Source organism: Symphodus melops (assembly GCF_947650265.1).
Source record: "Symphodus melops genome assembly, chromosome: 2".
In the NCBI taxonomy this organism is placed as follows: Eukaryota; Metazoa; Chordata; class Actinopteri; order Labriformes; family Labridae; genus Symphodus; species Symphodus melops.
Genome location: NC_136692.1, coordinates 28,702,637 through 28,724,264, shown reverse-complemented (window position 1 = coordinate 28,724,264; position 21,628 = coordinate 28,702,637). Strand labels below are relative to the sequence as shown.

The 21,628-nt window shown below is 40.1% G+C and overlaps 1 protein-coding gene across 2 annotated transcripts; it reads left to right on the top strand.

Moving 5' to 3' along the window:
• The first annotated feature begins 2,916 nt into the window (after positions 1-2,916).
• Positions 2,917-18,338, top strand: slc43a1b (solute carrier family 43 member 1b). 2 transcript variants are annotated; one of them, XM_079338581.1, is made up of 16 exons: positions 2,917-3,094; positions 4,358-4,403; positions 5,008-5,165; positions 7,608-7,791; positions 7,899-7,954; positions 8,230-8,306; positions 11,903-11,995; positions 12,491-12,624; positions 12,988-13,130; positions 14,394-14,540; positions 14,686-14,721; positions 15,006-15,138; positions 15,397-15,526; positions 15,646-15,719; positions 17,335-17,458; positions 17,545-18,338. In XM_079338581.1, the coding sequence occupies exons 3-16, from the start codon at positions 5,012-5,014 to the stop codon at positions 17,770-17,772; spliced, it is 1,713 nt and encodes a 570-aa protein (XP_079194707.1). In that variant the 5' UTR covers positions 2,917-3,094; positions 4,358-4,403; positions 5,008-5,011; the 3' UTR covers positions 17,773-18,338. The 2 variants fall into 2 exon arrangements, with proteins under 2 accessions (XP_079194707.1, XP_079194706.1); XM_079338580.1 differs by lacking the exon at positions 4,358-4,403.
• Positions 18,339-21,628: the final 3,290 nt, after the last annotated feature.

The window sequence follows — 21,628 nt, the reverse complement described above, 5'->3', positions numbered from 1 at the left end:
CCAACAGAGACCTGATTATGTCCCGCCCCTCGTCACACGCTGAGTCCGACACTGAGGGTTAAGATGAAATGTTGTTTTTTATCAGTGGCCTGTCTGCCAGTTTCTCTGGTAATGTCATTGTGACATCTGTCTGCCATTGAAGGGATTAATTTTGTATCTTTTTGCCGATGTCGATTCATGTATTTGTAGTAACTTTTGTTTCATCACATCCTCCACAATGACCACAGTGAGGGGGAAACAAATACTCGTTTATGACAGGTAATGAAATTATTTAAATTGTGATTATATCCTCAAGCGTTTATGACTTCTTTAAATCTAAAGACCACATATACAGTCGGACAGCGTGCCTCAACCTCCTCCTGCTGAACAAAGATGAAGCCAAAATATCCCCATGACGGGCTCCTGACAAATCTGGAACCAGAGTTAGCTGCACAAAAGGTTGGCAGAAAGAGCCGTAGGATTGATGTCACATCTATAAACGCTAAAAACAGCACACATTTAAGTTACCCATAAACCGTCAAAGGTCTCTCAGGTGGGTTCAGTCGCCTGTAGAGCAGATTATCATGTTGATGGAAGGTTCAATGACTTTAGTGTTAGTGTAGTAACAATATCAAAATCTCACGATACAATCATGTCTGGATGAGTCTACAGTACGATATTTATTGCAATATAAAAAATATAATATATGGCCGTCGGAATTTATACTTTTTACTAACCTTGGGAATCTTTCGTTGTCGACCTCAGAAAATGTCCGCAGGTCTTGAGTCCATGTATTCAGAGATACATCTTGAGCACTCGGGAAGCCTTCAGAGTCTTTTGACCTGGCTGGATGTTTTTCCTTGGATCTTTTCGGGGTCTTTGTTTGCCAGATGGTTTCTCATATTACTCGTATTCTCCAACATGGAGGTCAACACGGTCTGGCAGTTTCTGATTATTGTTTTTTTTTTTATATATATATATATATTGTCTGTCACTTTATTTTCTGAATGGTCTGCACCAATTATTATTGCTCAACTCCATCCTTTTAACTGGGCTTCAAAGTGGGTTAGCAGGTTACCTGGGAAAACAATTGTTCCAATTAATGTCCAGGTAAAACTGGAACTATAAGAAAGTAACATGAAAACTGTTTAATCTGAACAAGCTGAAACTTTATTCCTTAAACATTCGGTTTGTTTCCCTCAAAGTGGCCCTCAGTAATCTTTTGTTTGAGGCTTGTTGGAAACTCAACTTTTTTGCCTCTTTTGTTGTTTGCTTGCTTTAATATGTTTAAGTATTTTATTTGATTTTTTCAGATTTCTTTCAGTTAAACAATAATTTTGACACAATTTTGTTGTAGTTTTTATTTTGATTTTGATACCATCAAGGCAGTAGGACCAAATGTAAAAGCTACTAGTATTTATTTTTTATTATTTATTGATATTTGATTTGTCTCCATGACCGCCTCGCTCTGACAAATCTCTAATATACCCACTTTGTTTACACTCTTTGTTCTTAACATTATCAGCAATATTATTTAAATTATTATTATTACTAGTAAATGTTCACGTAGAAATTAGGTTTTAATGAGAGTTTATCATTTCCTCTCGGTTCCCCTCAACATGACGTCATAAACAACATTTACTCAGACTCTGAATGACGGAGATTATCTCAGTAAAGTTTATTTTAATTTTCTTTTCTTGCTCATTTGATTGTTAAAAAGTTTGTTGTCATGAAAACGATGTTCCAGGATGAAAACAACAATAAATGTAAAATGGTTCAGAATTAAAATGTGTTGTGCTTATTTAAAGGTCACAACTCTAACATGTGTCTCTAGTCTGTCTACTAACCCCCCAATCATGACACAAGTCCATCCTCGCCGTCTTCTGCCTGCTTCACTTTTCAGAAAATGTGTGCTCAACAGGCCGTTTGGAGATTTTCCCTTCATGACATCACAAAGGGCAGTAGCCCCTCCCCCAGGTGGGTGACACTCCCACAGCTGGGTGTTTGTTCTGCCCTCCGAGTCTGCCGTCTCACCATAAACATGAGGACATGTTGCGAGAAAGCACAGAGTACACCCGAGCCCTTCCAGAGAGGGGGCGTGGTCAGACACAGCTCATTTACATATTTAAAGCTACAGACACGGAAACAGCCTGTTCTGAGCAGGGCTGAAATAGAGCGGTTTATAGGGGATTTAAAAAAGGATGAGAAGGCATGACCAGTCTAACCTTTAGGAGAAAAGTGTTACACTTCAGATAAAACAAACAAACTGACACAAGATACAAATTAGTTATTGATGTCAATTTATTTAAAAATGAAACATAAAGAAATCTAACTGTTCCTTAGTCATACATTATTGTAAATTTTGTAAAGTGTAATTTTTGTTGATGTATGTTTGTATAACCACATATGTTCTGTTTTTAACATGCTCATTATTTTTATTTATATCCACTTATTTTTCCACATTTACTGAGTTGTTTATTTACAGATTGTTTTTATTTTTTATTAAGCACTCTTATGACTCACTTTTTCTCCACATATCTCAAATATTGAGGGGTGTGCGTTGCTAAATGTGACCACACGGAGGAGCCAGAGAGCAGAACTGCTCTCAGTCTGACAGGAATCAAACAGTCTAAGAGTTTTAATGTTTCAAGATGACCCTGACAGGTGACCTGAACTCTTTTTAAATTGTTAAAGTTTCAAATTTTGTGGGAACAGAAAAACTGTATTTCTATAAAACCATCAGAAACTCATACGCAATTAAATCTTTAAAAAGTTTAAGAAGAGTTTCTGTGTTCTCCAGGTTATGGTTTCTGCATGTGTGTGCGTGTCCGTGTATGTTTATGTGCGTGTATGCGTACGTGCACGCGTTTCTGCCCGTTGTTTCTGCGTGTGTGTGCGCGCGTGTGTGTTAAGGTTAGGTGGGTGGGTGGGAGAGACCTGAGCTCCATTTATAGACAAACAAAGAAAGCGAGAGAGTCAATGTAAGCACACGTGCCGGTGAACACAGCTGACTGAAGGATACCACACAACTTTAACACAGACGAAGAAGAACAAAAAGAAGAAGAGGAAGAGGAAGAAGAGACACAGAAATCTACCTGTACAGCGGCTTCATAAAGTAAGTGACTTTAACAATTTTGCAATTGTAACTTAAACTGCAAATCCTTAATCTTTCTAGAGTCATATTCCACAAAGGCCTGCACCAGGATGAGTGATGTTATATCCTGGATGATGCAAACATCCTGCATGTTTATGCAAATCACTGAAAATGTAAAACAGCTCGTGCACACAACTTAAGTGTGAATGTGTTTTTCACTTACCTCAAACCTAGAATTATCACTTTGTTCTTCCTCTTGTGGGAACTAAGAAGTGAGACTTGTGGTCTCAAAAACTTATCACATGTAAAGATTTCATGTAGAGTAATAACACACTTTATTAATCCAACATGAACTCTCAGCATCCACTTCTACAGCAAACCATCAGACATCAGTGACACATTTTATTGAGTTTATGTTTTAAATCTTTTTATTGAGTTTATTGATCCTGCAGGAGTGATTTTCCATCTTTGTTTTTCTTTAGGTTTTGTGTGATTCTGTGTGTTATAGATTTTTGAGTTTTTGAGCTTTTTCAGTATTTGTTTTTCAGTAAGTTATTATTAACCCTTTGTATCCCCACTATGATATGTAGAAACACAGTTTGGCAACACTTTAATTTTCTGAACTTGATTCTTTAGGGACTCAAAAAACAAAGGTGTGCAAAGCCTCAATTGTATGAACCTAGAAAATTGTATGCAAACACTTCTGAGCTGTTTAACTTGCAAAAATACATTCACTAGCAATTAAATCCATTGCAGGTTGACAGTGCATATACATGTTTTCTTGTATTTATTTACAACTGAGAGAACTGACAAATATTTTTAGCAGGCAAAGGCAGGTACCACCAGCCTGTTGAAAACAGCCAGAATAGTGGATTTTAACTTAAGCCTCGCCTCTGATTATGCAAATTGACAATCAAAGATTTGAATGTTGGGATGGCACCTTTGGTAGCCAATCGCATTTCAAGGGGGCCCATGCCACCCCTGGCCATCAGTCTGGACACGGCCCTGGAGGTGGTTGGGGGTTTATATTTAATTTAACTTAATTACACTTAATGTGTTTTTTTTAACCTTTACAATAATGGGCACAATGTTCAACATAAAGTTATTTCATAATTTGTTTTTTAGAATATATCTTGCGACCCCCTGATATTCTGTTCTTATGTTGATTATGAGATGAATAACTAGACACGTGTGTGCATGTGTGTGTGTGTGTGTGTGTGTGTGCATGTGTGTGTGTGTGTGTGTGTGTGTGTGTGTGTGTGTGTGTGTGTGCTTGTTTTGAAGAGAGTGCAGGTCTATTTCCACGGTCAGCAGGACCTTCAGAACACAGGTTTAGTCACACTTTCTGCTCTGCACTTTAACACACACACACACACACACACACACAAATATTGACACTCAGCTGGGAAGAACACCGGCTCTGTTGATTTGTTGATCAGCTGTCTTTTTCCTGTGCGTGTGTGTGCACGTGTGTAGGATCAAATATGTGACACCTGATAGCTGTAGCTACTGTAAAGGTGACGTGGGGTTCTCTTTTTATCTAAAAATGTCCTGAAGCGAAGTGAGACAGCGTCTTTTAAATTAATTAATTTATCAGATAACATCAATGGAGACAAACTTTACTGTCCCGATGTGAAATTTGCCTTGGACACAGTGAACAAAATAGGAAATTACAACAACATTTCCTGCATACAGTTCCTGCAAACCTAAACCAGAGCACTTCCCAGATCAAAATCTGTTTCCTTCAGATTTACATTTTCATTCAGAATCTTTAAGAGGAAGTTGTTTGGTCTTTGTTCTACCTCAATATAATAAGCTACTTGTTATTTGCTCTTTTGGAAAACAAAAACTTGTACTTAATCCATCTCAGAGAACTTGACTTCCTGCTGCCTGGTGTTCAGATGTTTACCTCTCTTCTCTTCTCTTGTTTACAGCGTCATGGCTCCCAGTTTGTCTCAGGCGTACAGGCGGAGGTGGTGGATGGCGATCACAGCCATCATAGAGAACTTGCTGTTCTCCGCCGTTCTGCTGGGCTGGGGCTCTCTGCTCATCATGCTGAAGAGCGAAGGCTTCTATTCAAGCCTCTGTGTCGGTAAGCTCAGCATCCAGACAGAAAGACCAGAGATATACATTTGATGCTGGATGTGATTTGCATTTCACAGCTTTCACTGAATAACTTTGTATTTATGTTGCTTTTCACTCAGGTCAAATGCAAAACACAATATGGCATTACATCTACCTTGAAATCCAGATATATTGGACTCACTTGACAGAAATGATCATAGTGCAATGGTCCATACCTCTTTCTCTGAGGAATTGAATCGTGTTTAGAAAACCATGCCCACAGTTTATGAAACTGTGCTCACAGATGGCTAATCTTATCAGCACCCGGCGTAATCATGCACGTCCACGTGAGCGTTAACAGCGCTCTGAATGTTGCTAACATTGATGAAGGTAACACAACTCCATCCCATCAGAGGAAAATAATTAATAACTTTACAGAGAGCAACAGCTCATGGAAACTCATGGTGCTTCCCACTGCAAAACTGAAGGACAACAACACGAGTCCCATCGATGCATCCAGAAATAAAAAAGCAATCTGGATTTGAAACAGAAGTCCTGCTTGGTCCTTGCTGCCCGCTCATGACGTGGTTGGTGACTGTTAACAGTTAATAGTCTTTTCAATTAAAGGAGCAGCCCTCAAAGTTTATTTGCTAAACGGTATTTTGCTGTATTCTTTAAGTGACTGATTGTGACAAAAAGAGAGAGAACATGATTTAAAAAGAGAGCGCACACTCTCAGAGCCAGCATAGCATGCGCGACATGTGACAGTTTCTGTCCAACACATGCTGTGGTTATGGGAAGAGCTATTCTGTTTATTCAAGCAAGGCTTGCCTGCCAAGACTTCTGATCAGCACATTGTCTGAGCACACGTCCAGAGGGTTTGTGGTCCGATCACAGATTATTCCTTCTCTCCTTTTAATACCTTTTCGGTGATCATCCTATAAACAATGCATTGTTGTGACCCTAACATTTTCCGTAACCTTGGATACTAGTCGGATATTCTTAGGACTTCCTAGGAGTCCTGCTACATCCGAGGTGTAAAAGTAATGCTCCAGCTCCAGGGGGGCACGATCCGTTTAATCTACATGGAAACAATTTTGAGCACAATTGACTTGTTCTTATGCTTTAAAAGAAATCATCAGTAAGTTTAGTTGCAGGAGTTTCATCAAAAGTAGCAAAACATTCAAGTGTGTCTTTATAAGTGAATAATCAAATAATAATAACATGTTTTTATTCAACGTGAGGTCTTTTGTTGGTTTAGTTGTGGATTATGGTCAGAGGTTTAGGTTATTGTTAGCTTATCCAAAAATAGATGAGCCAATGTGAGCCAAAGAGAACAGACACACACACACACACACACACACACACACACACACACACACAAAAACACAAAGAAATACAACACTTGTATTTGTCGTATTTAATCTCTGGTCTTACCTTGATATTAGTGGTGTTTCTAATAAGAAATCTCCCTATTTATTAAAATGACGTTTATATTCAAACTGTAGTCGTAGTTTGTAGTTCAAAGGTCGTAAAAAGGTCAGAAAACTGTCAGAATTGAGCACAAATGGTTGAACACAACATCACATTTTTAACTCTTGAACTGCTATTTGAAACGGGTCGTCACATTCTTCAATGACAAAACTGAAGACTATGTTGTGTTCCCCACTGCTTTCGAGCTCGCTCAGGTTGGCTAAAGCCAGCCCAGGTTGAAAACTACAGACCGGTTTCACTTTCGCCCTTTCTGTTAAAAATACTCACTCACCCAGTTTGTGATTAAGTCTATTAATTCCTTCCCAGAAATGATCTGTTTGACCCAAATAAGTCAGGCTTTTAGAGGAGCCTCACTACTCAGAGTGCACCACTGTCAGTAACAGAATACTATATTTGTCTAGAGCTGCAGGTCAGTCCTCAGTTCTATTGCTGCTAGACCTGTCGGCTGCTATCCACGCCCTCTGATCCTGGATCCAGGATCCTCCCTCCACTGGTTCATGTCCTACATGTCAGATCTTTTAAAGTGTCTTGGAAGGGAGACGTGTCTGAAGCACACAATATATCCACAGGAGTGCCACAAGGGTCAGTGCTAGGTCCCTTTATCTTCTTGTCATAAACATCCTCACTTGGTGCAATAATCCACTCTCATGGCTTCTCATACCACCACTACACTGCCGATACCCAGCTCTTCATGTCATTCCCGCTGCAGTTGACGTGCTGGTTAACGTCCACATGCATGTGTTCAATGTTGTGAACACATCACTCCAATAGGTTGGGTCATTGTTTGTTTACCTGCTTTGCTCCTACAAGATGCCATCCGTCATTTCTGTGCTGGTTTTCATTCAGGCAGTAGAGCGGAAAGAGCAGAGCGCATTAACCAGTTCTGGAGCTCCGTGTAACTCATTGTTTAGTCATCTAATCCCACGTCCTGCATTTTTTGGTCCTTCATTATTTCTCTCTGATGTTGTTTTGGCAGAAAATGAGACAGTCAGTGTCAACGTGAGCTCCATTGAAAGCGGTCACTGGCGGAGTTGTGTGGAGCAGGAGGAGGTGTTAAACCTGGGATTCACTATCGGCTCGTTTCTCCTGAGTGCTGCCACTTTACCGCTCGGGATCCTGATGGACAAATATGGGCCACGCCCACTGAGGCTCTTTGGCAGGTACGAGTACAGTCCTTTTATTATTGCCTTTCTAATCTGACAAAATGTCGTTATTGATCACTAAAACTCCAGGCTCATTTGACCTACGGTGTCTGTTCCTATTTCAGCGCCTGTTTTGCAGCTTCCTGTGCAATGATAGCTGCTGCCACATACGACCCTGACAGTAAGACAACATATGGAGTTTCTATGATTATATCCTTCTACTGCAGACGAAAAATATTCCCCAACATACAGAGTGCTTTCTGGAAAGTTGTGTAATTTGTAATTTTCTTGGTTATTTAATGAAGAAAATACTGTCAATACTTCCTTAAAAGGTCACAATAAGATAATGAATGACAGGATGGGTGGACTCTCAGTTGTTTATGAGGGACAAAGTGAAGACACTCATTGTCCCTGTAAAGTTTCCTCAAATCTTATCGAATTTTTAACTTCCACCAGTGCTCTCCGTCCTCATCTTCCTTGCTGTCTCCTTCAACGGCTTTGGAGGAATCTGCCTGACCTTCACTTCACTCACAGTAAGCAACAGACCCAAACACAAACACACACACACACACACACACATTGCAAACTTCAGTTAAATATATATTCAGGTTGAAAAGTAATTTACTGGGATCAATATATGGGATATTTACTGAATGAAATGATGACGCTCTCTTCCTCTGTGATGATGAAGGAAACCTGCTGTGTTGAAGCTTCTCTGACAACAATGCAGCAGCCAGTATGTCCTCCTTCTAACTTTAGATTCTGCTCCTGAATGCTCTGGATTTGATTGGACCAGAGAAGGTAGGCGGGGCTTTGAAGGCCGTTTTGGACGCCCCTGGGTTTGCCAGATATGAGAGCAGTTATCAGGTGAACAGGTGTTGCAGCGATGGAAGCGGGCAGTGGAACTGCTTCAGATAGAAGTGATTGTACCCGAGCTAAAAAGCCTCTGCATGTTTCTAATAAGCTCCAGCAGCAGAAAGCTGCTCAAACTAGGATCAATGTTGGAGATGCTTTTGAAACACAGAGAGAGGTGGCTTCTGCCTTTCCCTTTAAAGCTTGGTGTGAAGGTGGATTTCAGTAGTTTTTTTTAGTTAGATAAAGCCAATTTGTTTGTGATGAAGGGCCTCCATTGATCAGAGTTGGTTGTTAAGCACGTTCAACAGATGCTCGATTGGATCAAAATCTCATATGAAGATCAATTCAACACCTTGAACATTTTGTCATGGATCTTTCTGAAAGTCTTTTATAGGATTGTGCTCATTTCTACTGTTCACATGCCCATTGAATGGTGCTATTGATGGTTGACATTGGTCTGCAGCTACACAGCCACTTCAGCTGTTTGAGCTTGAGTGGCTCTTCTGACGAAACAGAGCACACAGGCCAGATTTTGCTTCAATGGGTTCGTTGAGCCTTGGCTGCCGGTTGTCAGTTCACAGTTTCCTCCTTGGATCACTTGTGTTGGTACTGACCAATGCAGCACAGACCAGGAGATGCTCTGACCCAGTTGTGTAGCTGTAACTTATTGGTCTATGTCATGATCAATGCTATGATCAACGTTATTCACGTCACCTGGTTAATAAATGTAATATTTTAATTACTATTATTGCCTATTAAGATAATTAGGTTAATACAGTAAACACAAAGGACGTGATGCATTGTTTGGTGTAACTGGGGATGAAATGGCTGAATGTCCTGCTCATGACGTCTTCTGCACTACTGACACTGAGGTTATGTACTTAATCAGTGTAGGGGAAGATTACTGTCTACCTGGAAGTCATGAAACACAGTCAGCGGTGATGGGGGAACATGGGAACAGGAACAGAGGACAAAGGTCGGCAGTCCGGTTTCAACCTGGGACGTCATTGCCCCCATGTATGAAATACGTAGCGTAGACTGTTGGCTCACCAGGGTACTCGGTATAACTACTTTTAAATCCTTCTGTCTTTCATTACATTAACATCAAAGAGAGGGGTGTGGCTAAAAAAGAAAACTTCTATGAGGCAGTGATGTAATGAATCTGATGTACAAACTTAAAGTTCAGTAGTCTTGTCTGCGAATAAAAGCATGTGTTTCTGTGTGTGTGTGTGTGTGTGTGTGTGTGTGTGTGTGTGTGTGTGTGTGTGTGTGTGTTTGTTTGGTTGATTGGGGGTTAGGGTGTGTATTTTGGAAAACACATGCTGTTCTAAATTCTGATGCAGCCTCTCAGCCAATCCGAACCCTGGGCGGTGAACACACCCTCACAGCCCTGTCCCCTGTCTCTGTCTCTCTTCCTCCCACTTCCTGATACAGACCTTGTCCTGGACTTGACATGGTCATTTTGGCCTCACTGCTGTCGTCCCTGCCCAAGTGTTTGTGTGTGTGTGGGTGTGTGTGTGTGTGTGTTATCTGGTCGATAAGCTTTTACATAATGACCTGATGTAAACGTGAACATTTTCCCAGCTAACCTCACCAGCTCTGTCAACTTTGATAAGACAGTTTGCACAAAAATAAAGGCAAGCAAAGCCAGCAAAAACCTAAAAAACATTATCCTGAAAGCGTTTCATTTTTATAGCTCTGAGAGGCAGGCGGGCAAGCACAACTCAGGGTGCACACAAACGGCATTAAATTGGAAGACATTTGTTCACATGTACATATTTGTGACTTCATTGATTTGTTCAGAAAGTCACATTATATGTCCATTGTTATGTATTAAATTTGCCTCTTTTGAGAGGGGGGATGGACTCATTTCTCTTAGGTTAACTGGAGGCTAAGAATTAAAACCACTGAGTCAGCCGTTGTGACGCAGACAGACTGAACAGATGCAGACGGATCAATAAGGAAGACCGGGGCAGAGGGAGGGAGGGGGGTGCAGAGTTGATTTGTTTGCTTGTCTGAAAGGAAACTGGACGTTTGCTCTCCCTTTATGTATAGGTTCAAAAGCAGTAAAGAATTTTAAAAAAGAGCGGCACTGAATGACCTTGAACAGTTTTGGGCAAATGAACGCCAACTACTGTCGATATCACATTAATTTATTTTTTTAGATCTTTTTCAGCTGAATATGATGGCCTAGTGTGCTCATAAAAGAAACTACAAAAATATGCACTTTACATGTGAACTCGGCACAAATCCCAAAGGTCCATAAAGCTCAGAAATGTCGAATTAACATCATCTAAAATTACTTTTTGAGAACTTGGATCCTTTGATTAATTGGTTCATTAACTAAACATCATATTAGACCCTTTGAGCAAACAAGTAAAGTACACAATCCAACCAAACTCCACTCTGCGTATTAGATCAAGGTGCTTCATCCCGTATTATTTTCAGAACTATAAACTATAATATGCAACTCAGTGACATTTAAACGACATTCATTCAGTGTGTCTCGTGCCGTGTGAGCATGTAAACTGAGCATTAAGGCCACCCAGCAGTGTGAAACAAAGATACATGCTTCTAAAGTTAGAGCTTTAGTCTGCAGACACACACGCACACACACGCACCCACACACACACACACACACACACACACACACACACACACACACACACTCCAAAATGTACCATCTGCATCTTTAGAGAACATTCACAAGACCATAAAAATCATACATGCCAAGTTGGCACAACAAAAAGGACAAGTGAAAGTCAGTGTGTGTGTGTGTGTGTGTGTGTGTGTGTGTGTGTGTGTGTGTGTTTGTGTTAGTGTTTGTGTGTGTGTGTGTGTGTGTGTGTGTTAGGGAGAAAGAGACAAGGGCAGATAGAGAGCATACTGGCACTAAAAGCACATACTACCATACCTTGAGTGTTGCTAAAGCTGTAAATACTGACTACATGTCACCGCTTAGTTTTGCTGCCAGATTGTGTGTGTGTGTGTGTGTGTGTGTGTGTGTGTGTGTGTGTGTGTGTGTGCGTGCGTGTGTGTTAATGAAAGTTTTACTCCTTTTTAATGATGCAATTGCACCCCCTGCTGGTCAACCTTTTACAGTGCCTGTAAACCTCATTTGAAGAATTTGAAGCCTTTTCGTTTTTTTGTTTTTGTTTTTATTCTTTGAAGTTTCCTTCTGTAAAAGAAGTACATGAACATTAAGCTTTTAAAGGAGATTATTTTCTGCATATTGATTATTATGGTTCACTGAATCTGTGCCACTTTCTTCCAGCTGCCTAACATGTTTGGAAATGTTCGGTCAACTGTCCTTTCCCTGATGATCGGTTCCTATGCTTCTTCAGCCGTCACATTCCCAGGGGTCAAGGTACACACACACACACACACACAGACACACACACACACTCTTACTCTCTGTACGTTACACGGTTGGAGGAACACAAGAAGGAAGAAATATACTTGAAGAAATAAAGAAATAGAAAACAAGGTTCTCATCCTGATGGGATTATGTCAACATTAGTTCGGGTTGAGTTGGTTCAACTAAACTCTGTTACACCTCAGCGCCATTAATTTTTGGGGCCCAACCACAATATTACTCACAATATTATACCATGAAGAAAGTTCCCTTAAAGCAGAAATATGAATGGGAAGACGGGACGATGGTTATTATTTAATTTAATTACACTAATTATAAAAAAGGGGAGCACACGGGTTAAAAGAGAGAAAAAAGAATCAAATATTATGATGATGCAAAGAATCTGCTGATCCCCCATTAAAAAAAAAATCCTTTCTTCCTACTGCATTTGTCTCTTGTTATTTCTCCCCCACCCTGATCCCTCCTCCTCCTCTTCATCCTCTCCAGGTGATTTACGACCTCGGTGTGTCGTTCCGCATCATCATGTGGGTGTGGTCTGGTATGGCCTGCTTGGTCTTCCTCAACTGCTTGCTGAATTGGCCCGTTGAATCTTTCCCTTCACCTGAAGACATCAGATACACGTCAGTGCAATCAGTAAAAAAAAACACACAGTTGCACATTCCTGGAAAATAAAGTGATAAGTCATGTAGCCGATGTTTTTATTGGGACATGCAATTATTATTAAAAGAGACGTAGTCACTTAGTCCAAAGAATATTTGCAACTCCTCTTCACCTCTAATTTTACATGGATCTTATTAATTTAAGTATAGAAAATGTCATGTATAGAAAATGTCTTTTTTGGTCACTTCCTCAGTTCAAGGTTTAAGATTCCTGGTTAGATAAAGCAGACAGTTGCATTTCCTTCTCTTTGATGTCCTGTTGGATGAAGGCTGGAGATATGTAATGTGTAAAGTCTATTCTCTCCCCGTCCTGTTTCTGAGCAGTAAAAAGGTGAAGATGAGTGGGATCGTGACGGAGGACAAGATGACCGGGGAAACCTATGTCACCCATGTGAGCGTCATGGAAGACATGATGGGTGCCAAGCAGCCAGACGCCGAGAAGACGAACTCACAAGGAGCGACTCAGGGTGAGAGTCTTTATAGTAGGTGATGTTTGTCAGACAAAGTGAGTAACAACAGTCTGTCAAGAAGGTCTGTTTTTTTGTTAAAAACACCAGAAACACATTTACAGAAGGTCAAAAAAAAGGGCGACGCTCTTACTTTCTTAAACATTAAAAATTATTCTTCAAATGACATAGAGAAGCGACCAAACTCAGTACAATAAAAACATATAATATTTCTTAATGGGTTTATATATTACAGCCCAAACACTGCACAGTAGCGTGCTCTTCCATTCAAGTAGGTCATTGTAGTTTAAAGGGTGCCCTCTTGATTAGCCAATGATTTGGGATAAATGAAGTCTCAGAGCTCCTCTTCAACATGTGTGTGAAGTGTGTTGTTGTAAATCCACTCTGATCCTGTATTTCATCTTGCCTATAAACCCCTCTATTTCAGCCCTGCTCAGAACAGGCTGTTTCTGTGGCTGTAGCTTTAAATATGTAAATAAGCTGTGTCTGACCACGCCCCCTCTCTGGAAGGGAACATGCTTCACATCATTGGATGTTAATTTCAACCACCTTTAACTCAGAAACTGGTTCTTTTAAAGTTGTGTGAAACTCCCCGAGGCTTTAACTGAAAGTCTGGCTCATCGAGTTAATCTTTCATCCGACTCATCAATCTGTCTCACACGTTGCTCTGTCTCTTTCAAATGCATTGCACCTTCTGCTGCTGATTACTCAGTTAAAGTCAGGTCAATCAGTTCCCCTCTGTTCACATCTGGAGCTTGCCCTGTGCACATCGTAAAAAAAAAAGAATGACAAAGAGATATTGTGAAACTTGTAGGAAACTGAACTTTCAGTGAACTAAATCTATTCAGCTCAACTGTCTAAATAACTCTCCAACTGAACTGGAATCACATCTCTCTCTCTCTCTCTCTCTCTCTCTCTCTGTCTCTGTCTCTCTCTGTCTCTCTCTCTCTCTCTCTCTCTCTCTGTCTCTGTCTCTCTCTCTCTCTCTCTCTGTCTCTCTCTCTCTCTCTGTCTCTCTCTCTCTCTGTCTCTGTCTCTGTCTCTCTCTCTCTCTCTCTCTGTCTCTCTCTCTCTCTCTCTCTCTCTCTGTCTCTGTCTCTCTCTCTCTCTCTCTGTCTCTCTCTCTCTCTCTCTGTCTCTGTCTCTCTCTCTCTCTCTCTCTCTCTCTCTCTCTCTCATCTCTCTCTCTCTCTCTCTCTCTCTCTCTCTCTCTCTCTCTCTCTCTCTCTCTCTCTCTCTCTCTCTCTCTCTCTCTCTCTCTAGCCCCACTGCCACTCTGCCATTCTATGTGTTCTCCCATCTTCCTCTGGAGCATCATCACCATGGCGATGACTCAGTTGAGGTTGATCTTCTTCATGGGTGCCATGAACAAGATGCTGGAGTTTCTGGTCACCTATGGCGAACCTAATCGTAAGACAACGACCTGAAGGAAATATGTAGATTTCATTGAGCTTAACAGAGACAGGACTCATTGATAATTTATTATCTATTGACAAAAATGTAACATGTCTGAAATAATCTGTAGTGGTGATTCCTAACCTGTTGTTTGTTTCAGCCTCAGAGGAGCTGCAGATGGAGGCAAAGGACCAAGGTGAGTTGGATACTTAGTTGGATGTCCTTTCATTGAGAGGATAATCTGGTATTATTTGATTTATATTTTATAAGACAAGGAGAAGGCTTCGAAACACGTTAGATTAGTGACTCCCAAAGTGGGGAGGCCTGAGGTTATTAACAATGCACAGCTGCTTTGTAAGTAAAAATAACCTTCAAACCCTTCGCTGTCATAACCTTACAAAATGAATATTGTCAATCGAAGTGTCACTGTAGTTGTTAATTTACTTTAAATTTACCTCTCTCTGTCTCTTTATTGCTCAGTGGGTTTCTATTCGTCGATCTTCGGGACGATGCAGCTCCTGTGTCTGCTGACGTGTCCTCTGATTGGATACATCATGGACTGGAGGATGACGGAGTGTGAAGAGGAAAATGCAAACACACAAACCGAAAAGAGGTATTGGTGTTTAGGTATCATGCTTTTGCAATGAAACATTACTGTTAAGCAGTCTGAAAGCCAAGAGTGTGTTTAAAGCAAAGCTTTGAAACATTTTCTTTTTTCATGCTAACCCTGGAATTACATTTAAAAAAGTATTTCTTCTATTGCACAACAATCCTCTTGATAAGAACACAGTTTCATTGTCCTACATTTTAAATTTCTCATCGCTGTACCTCTTCTTTGCTTTTAACATCTCTTGACAATCTTCCCCTTCAGCCAATCAGATCCACCAAAAAGAGACAGAAAGGTTCAGAAACTGACCAATGCCATGAGAGCTTTCATCTTCACAAACCTGCTACTGGTCTTGTTTGGAATAATTTCCCTGATTGACAACCTGCCCGTTCAGGTTAGAAAGATACAAACTAGAAAGACAAAAAGTATTCTGATGCAGTATTCAAATATCTATGTACAGAAACGAACACGCGGCTGTTGATTTATCTGACTCTGTTTACTTTTCTCTCTCAGGTGGTGTCGTTTGTCCTGCATACCATCGTTAGAGGATTTATCCACTCCTGCTGTGGTGGTCTCTATGCTGCTGTGTGAGTAAACACCCGTCTGCTTTTATACTCGCTTCAGACTGTACAAGAAAAGTTCCATTTCATCTTTATTTTATGTGTTTAATTCTAAAAGCGTTTTGTGAATGTAGACATTTGTGAGCAGCAAAGTGGCACAGATAAGTTTTCCTTCATCCTGCTCCAACAGTCAGAAGTTCTTGAAATTGATCACGTGAAAGCCGATGGTCAACAGGCACTGAGGCATGGTTAGGCAGCTAAATTGTAGTGCCATTGTGTAAACAGGAAATGTACTTGCATCAACTTTCGTAACATTGGGCGTGTTGGTCTTGAAGACTTGGTCTGGTAAGGTGCAAAGGAGGCGTTCTGCTCTTTTACTTACGCACAAAGTTCAGGCCAAAGCCCTGGATTCCAGCAGCAGTAAAGAGGATACATGTTTACAGCCTAACTATCTTTGATGTCTGAACCTGTTAGCGTGTCTGGAGATTTAATAACTAACCTTAATGCTATGCTTCAGGTTAATGATAATCCAAGCATTAGACTAAGATAAGTTTGGCAAACCATTCAGACTCCAGTTGAATTATGAATATAAGAGAAAGAGATGCCAGGCACAAATGAAGCGATGCCTGTGAGCTAGTTCAGGCAGATAACTCGAGCTTCGTTGATTTCACACTAAATTGTTGTCAACCGCTGGTGTTGAAAAATGAAGCCAGTGAGGGAGAGCAAAGTCCGCTGGATGAAGCACAAGAAGTCACATACACCATGTTCAAAAAAGCCATTTTTTTAAAGCAGAAATTAACACGTTTACAGCCAGGGTTCAGAAAACCAAATAGGTCATATCTCCTTCAGCACACCCTGTACTGAGACTGAATGTTTTGATAACTCATCCATTGGCTTAATGGAGGATAAGAGTTATGCATGGTGAGGTGAGTGGCTAACCCGTTTTTCATGAGGCTTTAAACAGGACTCAGTTTGCCTGTGGGTTGAGTTACAGTTTTGGTTTAGACAGCATTTCCAGCATGAAGTCCGCCATCAATGGGCTTTAAAAGCCCCCTGCAGTAACTTTGTTTTAGAGGTTTCAGCACACAAGACCCTGCGAGCAACATGTCCGATGTGTCCTTGGGCAAGACACTTAACCCTGAATTGCTCCCCCTGCTCTGTCAGGGTGTATGCAGTTCGCTGCTCCTGTGGTCGAACTCTTGGTGCGCTAATTGCCCCACAGGGATAAATAGAGTTTCGAAAAAAAAGACGGCATGTTTCTGCTTCGTCTGCATTGCAGCAACCTTTCTGTTTCCGCTCGCTAGTGAAGCAACAACTTCAACTTCCTTTTTCTCTGACTTAAACTTTTGTCTGTGGGGGTTTTGGAAGGGAACCGTATGGACACTTGTCAAAGCTGATTGCTGAATTACCTCATTCAGTGTGAGCACATAATTCATCTGAACAGTGTAGGGTGACCTTTTCACCGAAACATTTATACTACTGTACAGCATGTAACTTTTGTTTGCTCATGATTAATAATGTTGGTCATTAACATTCATTTCAATACTACTTGATCATGTAATTCTAGGTCTCTTTTTTATAGCTCTGGATCAAACAATGATTGGATGATTTTCCTCCCTTCTAATGGTTTTTGTCTCTTCAGGTACCCTGCTAACCACTTTGGGACGCTGACAGGTATGCAGTCAATGATCAGCGCTGCCTTTGCGTTGCTCCAGCAGCCACTGTTCATCCTGATGGTGGGACACCTGAGAGGAGATCCTTACTGGGTGAGAGCTCACAGACACACAGTTAAATCCAACTGGTTTTATAACAGGTTTTGTCACAAGCACTGACATGTCTCTCCTTACACCAGATCAACCTTGGACTTCTCATCTTCTCCTCGGTTGGCTTCCTGTTGCCGGGTTATCTGTTCTATCACCGTAGAAACCTGATCCTGGCAGAGGCAGCACATTATAGGCTGGCCGCCCGCCAATCGGACAAGGAGTGTGTTCCTCTTAGCCAATCAGAGAGCGTAACGGACAATGGCAAAACCAATGGGCATGTAGGGAACGGTTACACACCAAATGGGCACACAGCTTAAGATGTTTTATCAGATTAATACGATCCATTTATTTAATTATAGAACGTTTGTTTGTCGTTATGGTTCACGATTTAATCAACACTCTGGGACTAACTTTATAGTAGCCTCAACTCGATCTAAACTGAGAACAGCAATAATAGTACGAACGAAACAAGAAAAAGCTTTATTTAAAACACACAAAGATCACAGACAGAACAACAAGAGCGTGCTGCAGGAACAACTGAGACCGATTTTTAAATAACAGCGTCACTTTCCGTTCCCTCATTTTTAAAGTCTAAGGATTGTTTCATCAAACACATTAAACTGCAAATAAATGATACTATGCCTGTCTGAAATCACACAACTCCCTACAATGGGAGTTCTTTGCAGTGGACTATATAGTGCACTCAATAAGAAAAGGCACAAAAAGAAAAACATTTCGGACACCACTCCGGTTGCCGGCAATGATGTCATTGTTGTAGCAGAACTAATCTGTGCATCTTCATGTCCAAAAAAACAAGGTTATTTAATGTTTGATAAATATAGGTGCTTAAAGAGGAAGGTGTTGTGCCTGCTTTTATCAAAAACCAAAGTTTAGAATCTTTTCATTAAAAAAGCTTCTAGATTAAAGTAACTATCCTACAAATGTGAACTTTATTGTGATTTTGTGTTCAGATCAGTTGCTCTTCACATCAATCTGACGCCTGTGAAGCGCCACTTTCCGTTCGTAAAATTCAGTCACAACACATGAAGATGTTGCGTTGGATAGTGACCCTTTTGTACGCTCATCTTTTTACAAAGAACAATGAACGGGCTATATAGGGTATAATACCCTGCTGCACTACTACAAAATGATGCTTTGAGTGTGATTTCAGACACAGCCTATATGTATATATGATGGACCAGTGAGCTGCATTGTGGGAAATACTGCCCCCCGCCCGCCCAAGATACGACAGGTTTAGATGTTTCTAATAAGCTCCAAGAGCAGAAATGTGCTCAAACTAGGATCATTATTGGAGATGCTTTTGAAAAATGGAGAGAGGTTAAAATGCAGAAAGGTTTACAGACCGATGCAGAGCTGGCTAAACACTGAAGCTACAGTGTCCACGACTTATCAATCTGCCCATCAATCAGTACCCATTTAAACACTAGGGGTCAGAGTTACATATTGCTCCTTTTCTATGAGCCTAATAATTGCATTTGAGAAGTCGCCTGTCGGTAAAATACAAGAACTCTAAATTAAAGAAAGAGAGCCTTTAGATAGTATTTACATGTCATGACCACCTGTTTAAAGACACAAAGATGTTGTCATCTAAAACAGATCAATAGATATTTTATACAGAGGATATTTGAAAAGGGGAACAACTTTATAAAGAACATCTTCATAGTTTGTAAGTAAGTAAAGCTTTATTTCCCTTTTTAAAACAACATGTTACAAAGTGCTTAACACAACAAGGAAATAGAGAAAACAAGGATAGAAAAACAGTTGCAACATGTAGATACTTTGTAATCAAGTAGCTGTTGGCTATAAATCAAATTTAAAGGTGACTATTCCAACATCTGTCCGCAGCTTGAATCCTTTTTCCCCAAATATGCAAAAATAAATGCTTTCATCTCAAAGACCACTAAATGCAATAAAACAATGATTTCATCTTCTGCATTAACTTTGACAGCTGACCTGACTGAGGCCCATATTAACTAAGTGCCAGTTTATGATACTAGAAAAGACATTAAGGTCATCTTTAATCCTGATGATCTCAGACAACCAACTTTCTGTACGTGTCTTTGTAATAGTTAGATCCTTTAGATGTGACAATGTGATAATTGAACAGGAACTAAATCACTAACGAGGGATATTTGAGCCAGTCGCAACTCTGTTGAGGCCAGTGTTTCACAAACGAGACGAAGGGAGGAGTCGTCTTTGTTCTCCTCTCGTGAAACTTTTCTGAGATTCTGTGCAGGCACAGACTTGTGTGGAGCAAATATGAAAACGTGTTTTCAAAATTAAGAGCAAGTAAAATACAGTAAAGAGCAAAGCAGCGCGTGGAGGAGAAACACTTTCACCATCTGATGCTGCTTCCATGTTTTGTTGTGAGTGATTGTAGGTGGGGAACATGTACAGTGTTAATAGAACAATTTATAGAGAAAGAAAGGGGTAATTCTGTGATTAAATGTTAAATTTATTTAGCATGTTTTGGAGTGCCTTGGGGTTAAACCCTTGAATATACAATCTTATAGTTTTATTGCTCTAGAGGCAGAATTGCACAAAAAACAAAGCACCTTATTTGAATCTTGTTTTTTTGCTATGCATATATCCGGTTCACATTAATACATAAAAAAACACACACAATGGTTATAGAACATTTTTAAAGGACTTCAAATGTGTTTGCTTAGAAAGGTAGTATTTATTGTTTTTTGTTGCTTTGATGTATCCGTCCACAGTGTGACATTATTATACTTTTGTTAAAAAGATGGCTGCAGTTATCAATTGTCACATTATCATCTTCACTTGGAGAGATTGGAGATGAAAATGAAACCAAAGTTAGATCAAAAATCCTGTCATCCAGATATAATGTAAGATATAAGTTTAATTTAAAGTTTTTATTGTAAATAGCTTTTCTCAAAGAAGTAGTTTTTTGTTTCTGTCTCTATTTTAAATGTTGCTTTGATTTGTTGTCAACAAATGTAAAGAACAAAATAAAACATGTTTCATGAAGCTGTGTTTCTTATTTTAGTTTCATATCAAATCAGGTCATGATATGATAAGAACCTGCTGACCCTGACACATGATTGAAAAACAACCGGCCAGCTGATTGCACGCTCCTCTGGCTTGCTCAGGGCTGTTGAGACACTGCTTTATAGGTCACATATTTTCCTCCTCTTCATCCAGTTTAAATAAGTTTCAGAGCTCCTCAAACGTGTGTGTGTGAAGTTTCTTGATCCTGTATTTGATCATGTCAATAAACCCTCCATTTCAGCCCTGCTCAGAACAGACTGTTTCTGTGTCTGTAGCTTTAAATATGTTAATGAGCTGTGTCTGACCACGCCCCCTCTCTGGAAGGGCTCAGGTGTCTCGGGCTTTCTCGCTCTCTCTGTCCTATTGTTTACGGGGAGAAGGCAGACTCAAAGGGCAGAACAAACAGCTGTGGGAGTGTCACCCACCTGGGAGAGAAGTTAGAGAATTAACCTTCATCTTTATAACACTAATGAATGAGAGTGAGAGAGAAACAAATCAAAACAAGAATGGTTTGAAAAATGGACATTTACGCCTGCTGAAGTTGGAACAACTTGGAAACTCAGGTAAAAAGTTAGATGCCCGACTTGCGGACATATTCATCATCACATGGTGGGCAAAATATGATTTGTAAATGTTACAACATACTTTTCATTAGTTTACATATTGCACATAAAGTTATTGCTCAAATGTAACTGTTAACATTGCGACTTTCTGAACTGAAAGCACATAAACAAACTAGTCAGAAGATAGACTTCCCAATTTAAAAAAAATGGGACCAACCGAGGAGTACATGATTGCAGAGTCAGTCCATCTTCCCCCCCCCCACTTTGACACCCAAATACTGCCCAAGGCATCGAAATACCATGTTTTTCAGTCCCTGGAATAATTTTTGACCACTTTAATTAATATTTGTTTTGCATTACTCAGAAAAAAAAATCATCATTATTATTAGATATGTTTTACAGTGTGTCTATTCTTGATTTCCACTTGATTACATCTGTCTTCCCTAATTTACAAGAAAAACAAAGAAAATAGCCATTGAAGAGCAAATACTCAGTGTCAAGTGGAAGCACATTGAAAAAAAAATGTTTTCTTTGTTCGATCCCACATGGGAAATGGGTCATGAAAAGATCATCCATT

Coding starts and splice junctions, on each gene's coding strand:
- slc43a1b (XM_079338580.1), top strand. CDS start 5,012: ATGGCTCCCAGTTTGTCTCAGGCGTACAGGCGGAGGTGGTGGATGGCG. Junction 5,166..7,607: donor CTATTCAAGCCTCTGTGTCG/GTAAGCTCAGCA, acceptor TTGTTTTGGCAG/AAAATGAGACAGTCAGTGTC. Junction 15,720..17,334: donor GGTGGTCTCTATGCTGCTGT/GTGAGTAAACAC, acceptor TTGTCTCTTCAG/GTACCCTGCTAACCACTTTG.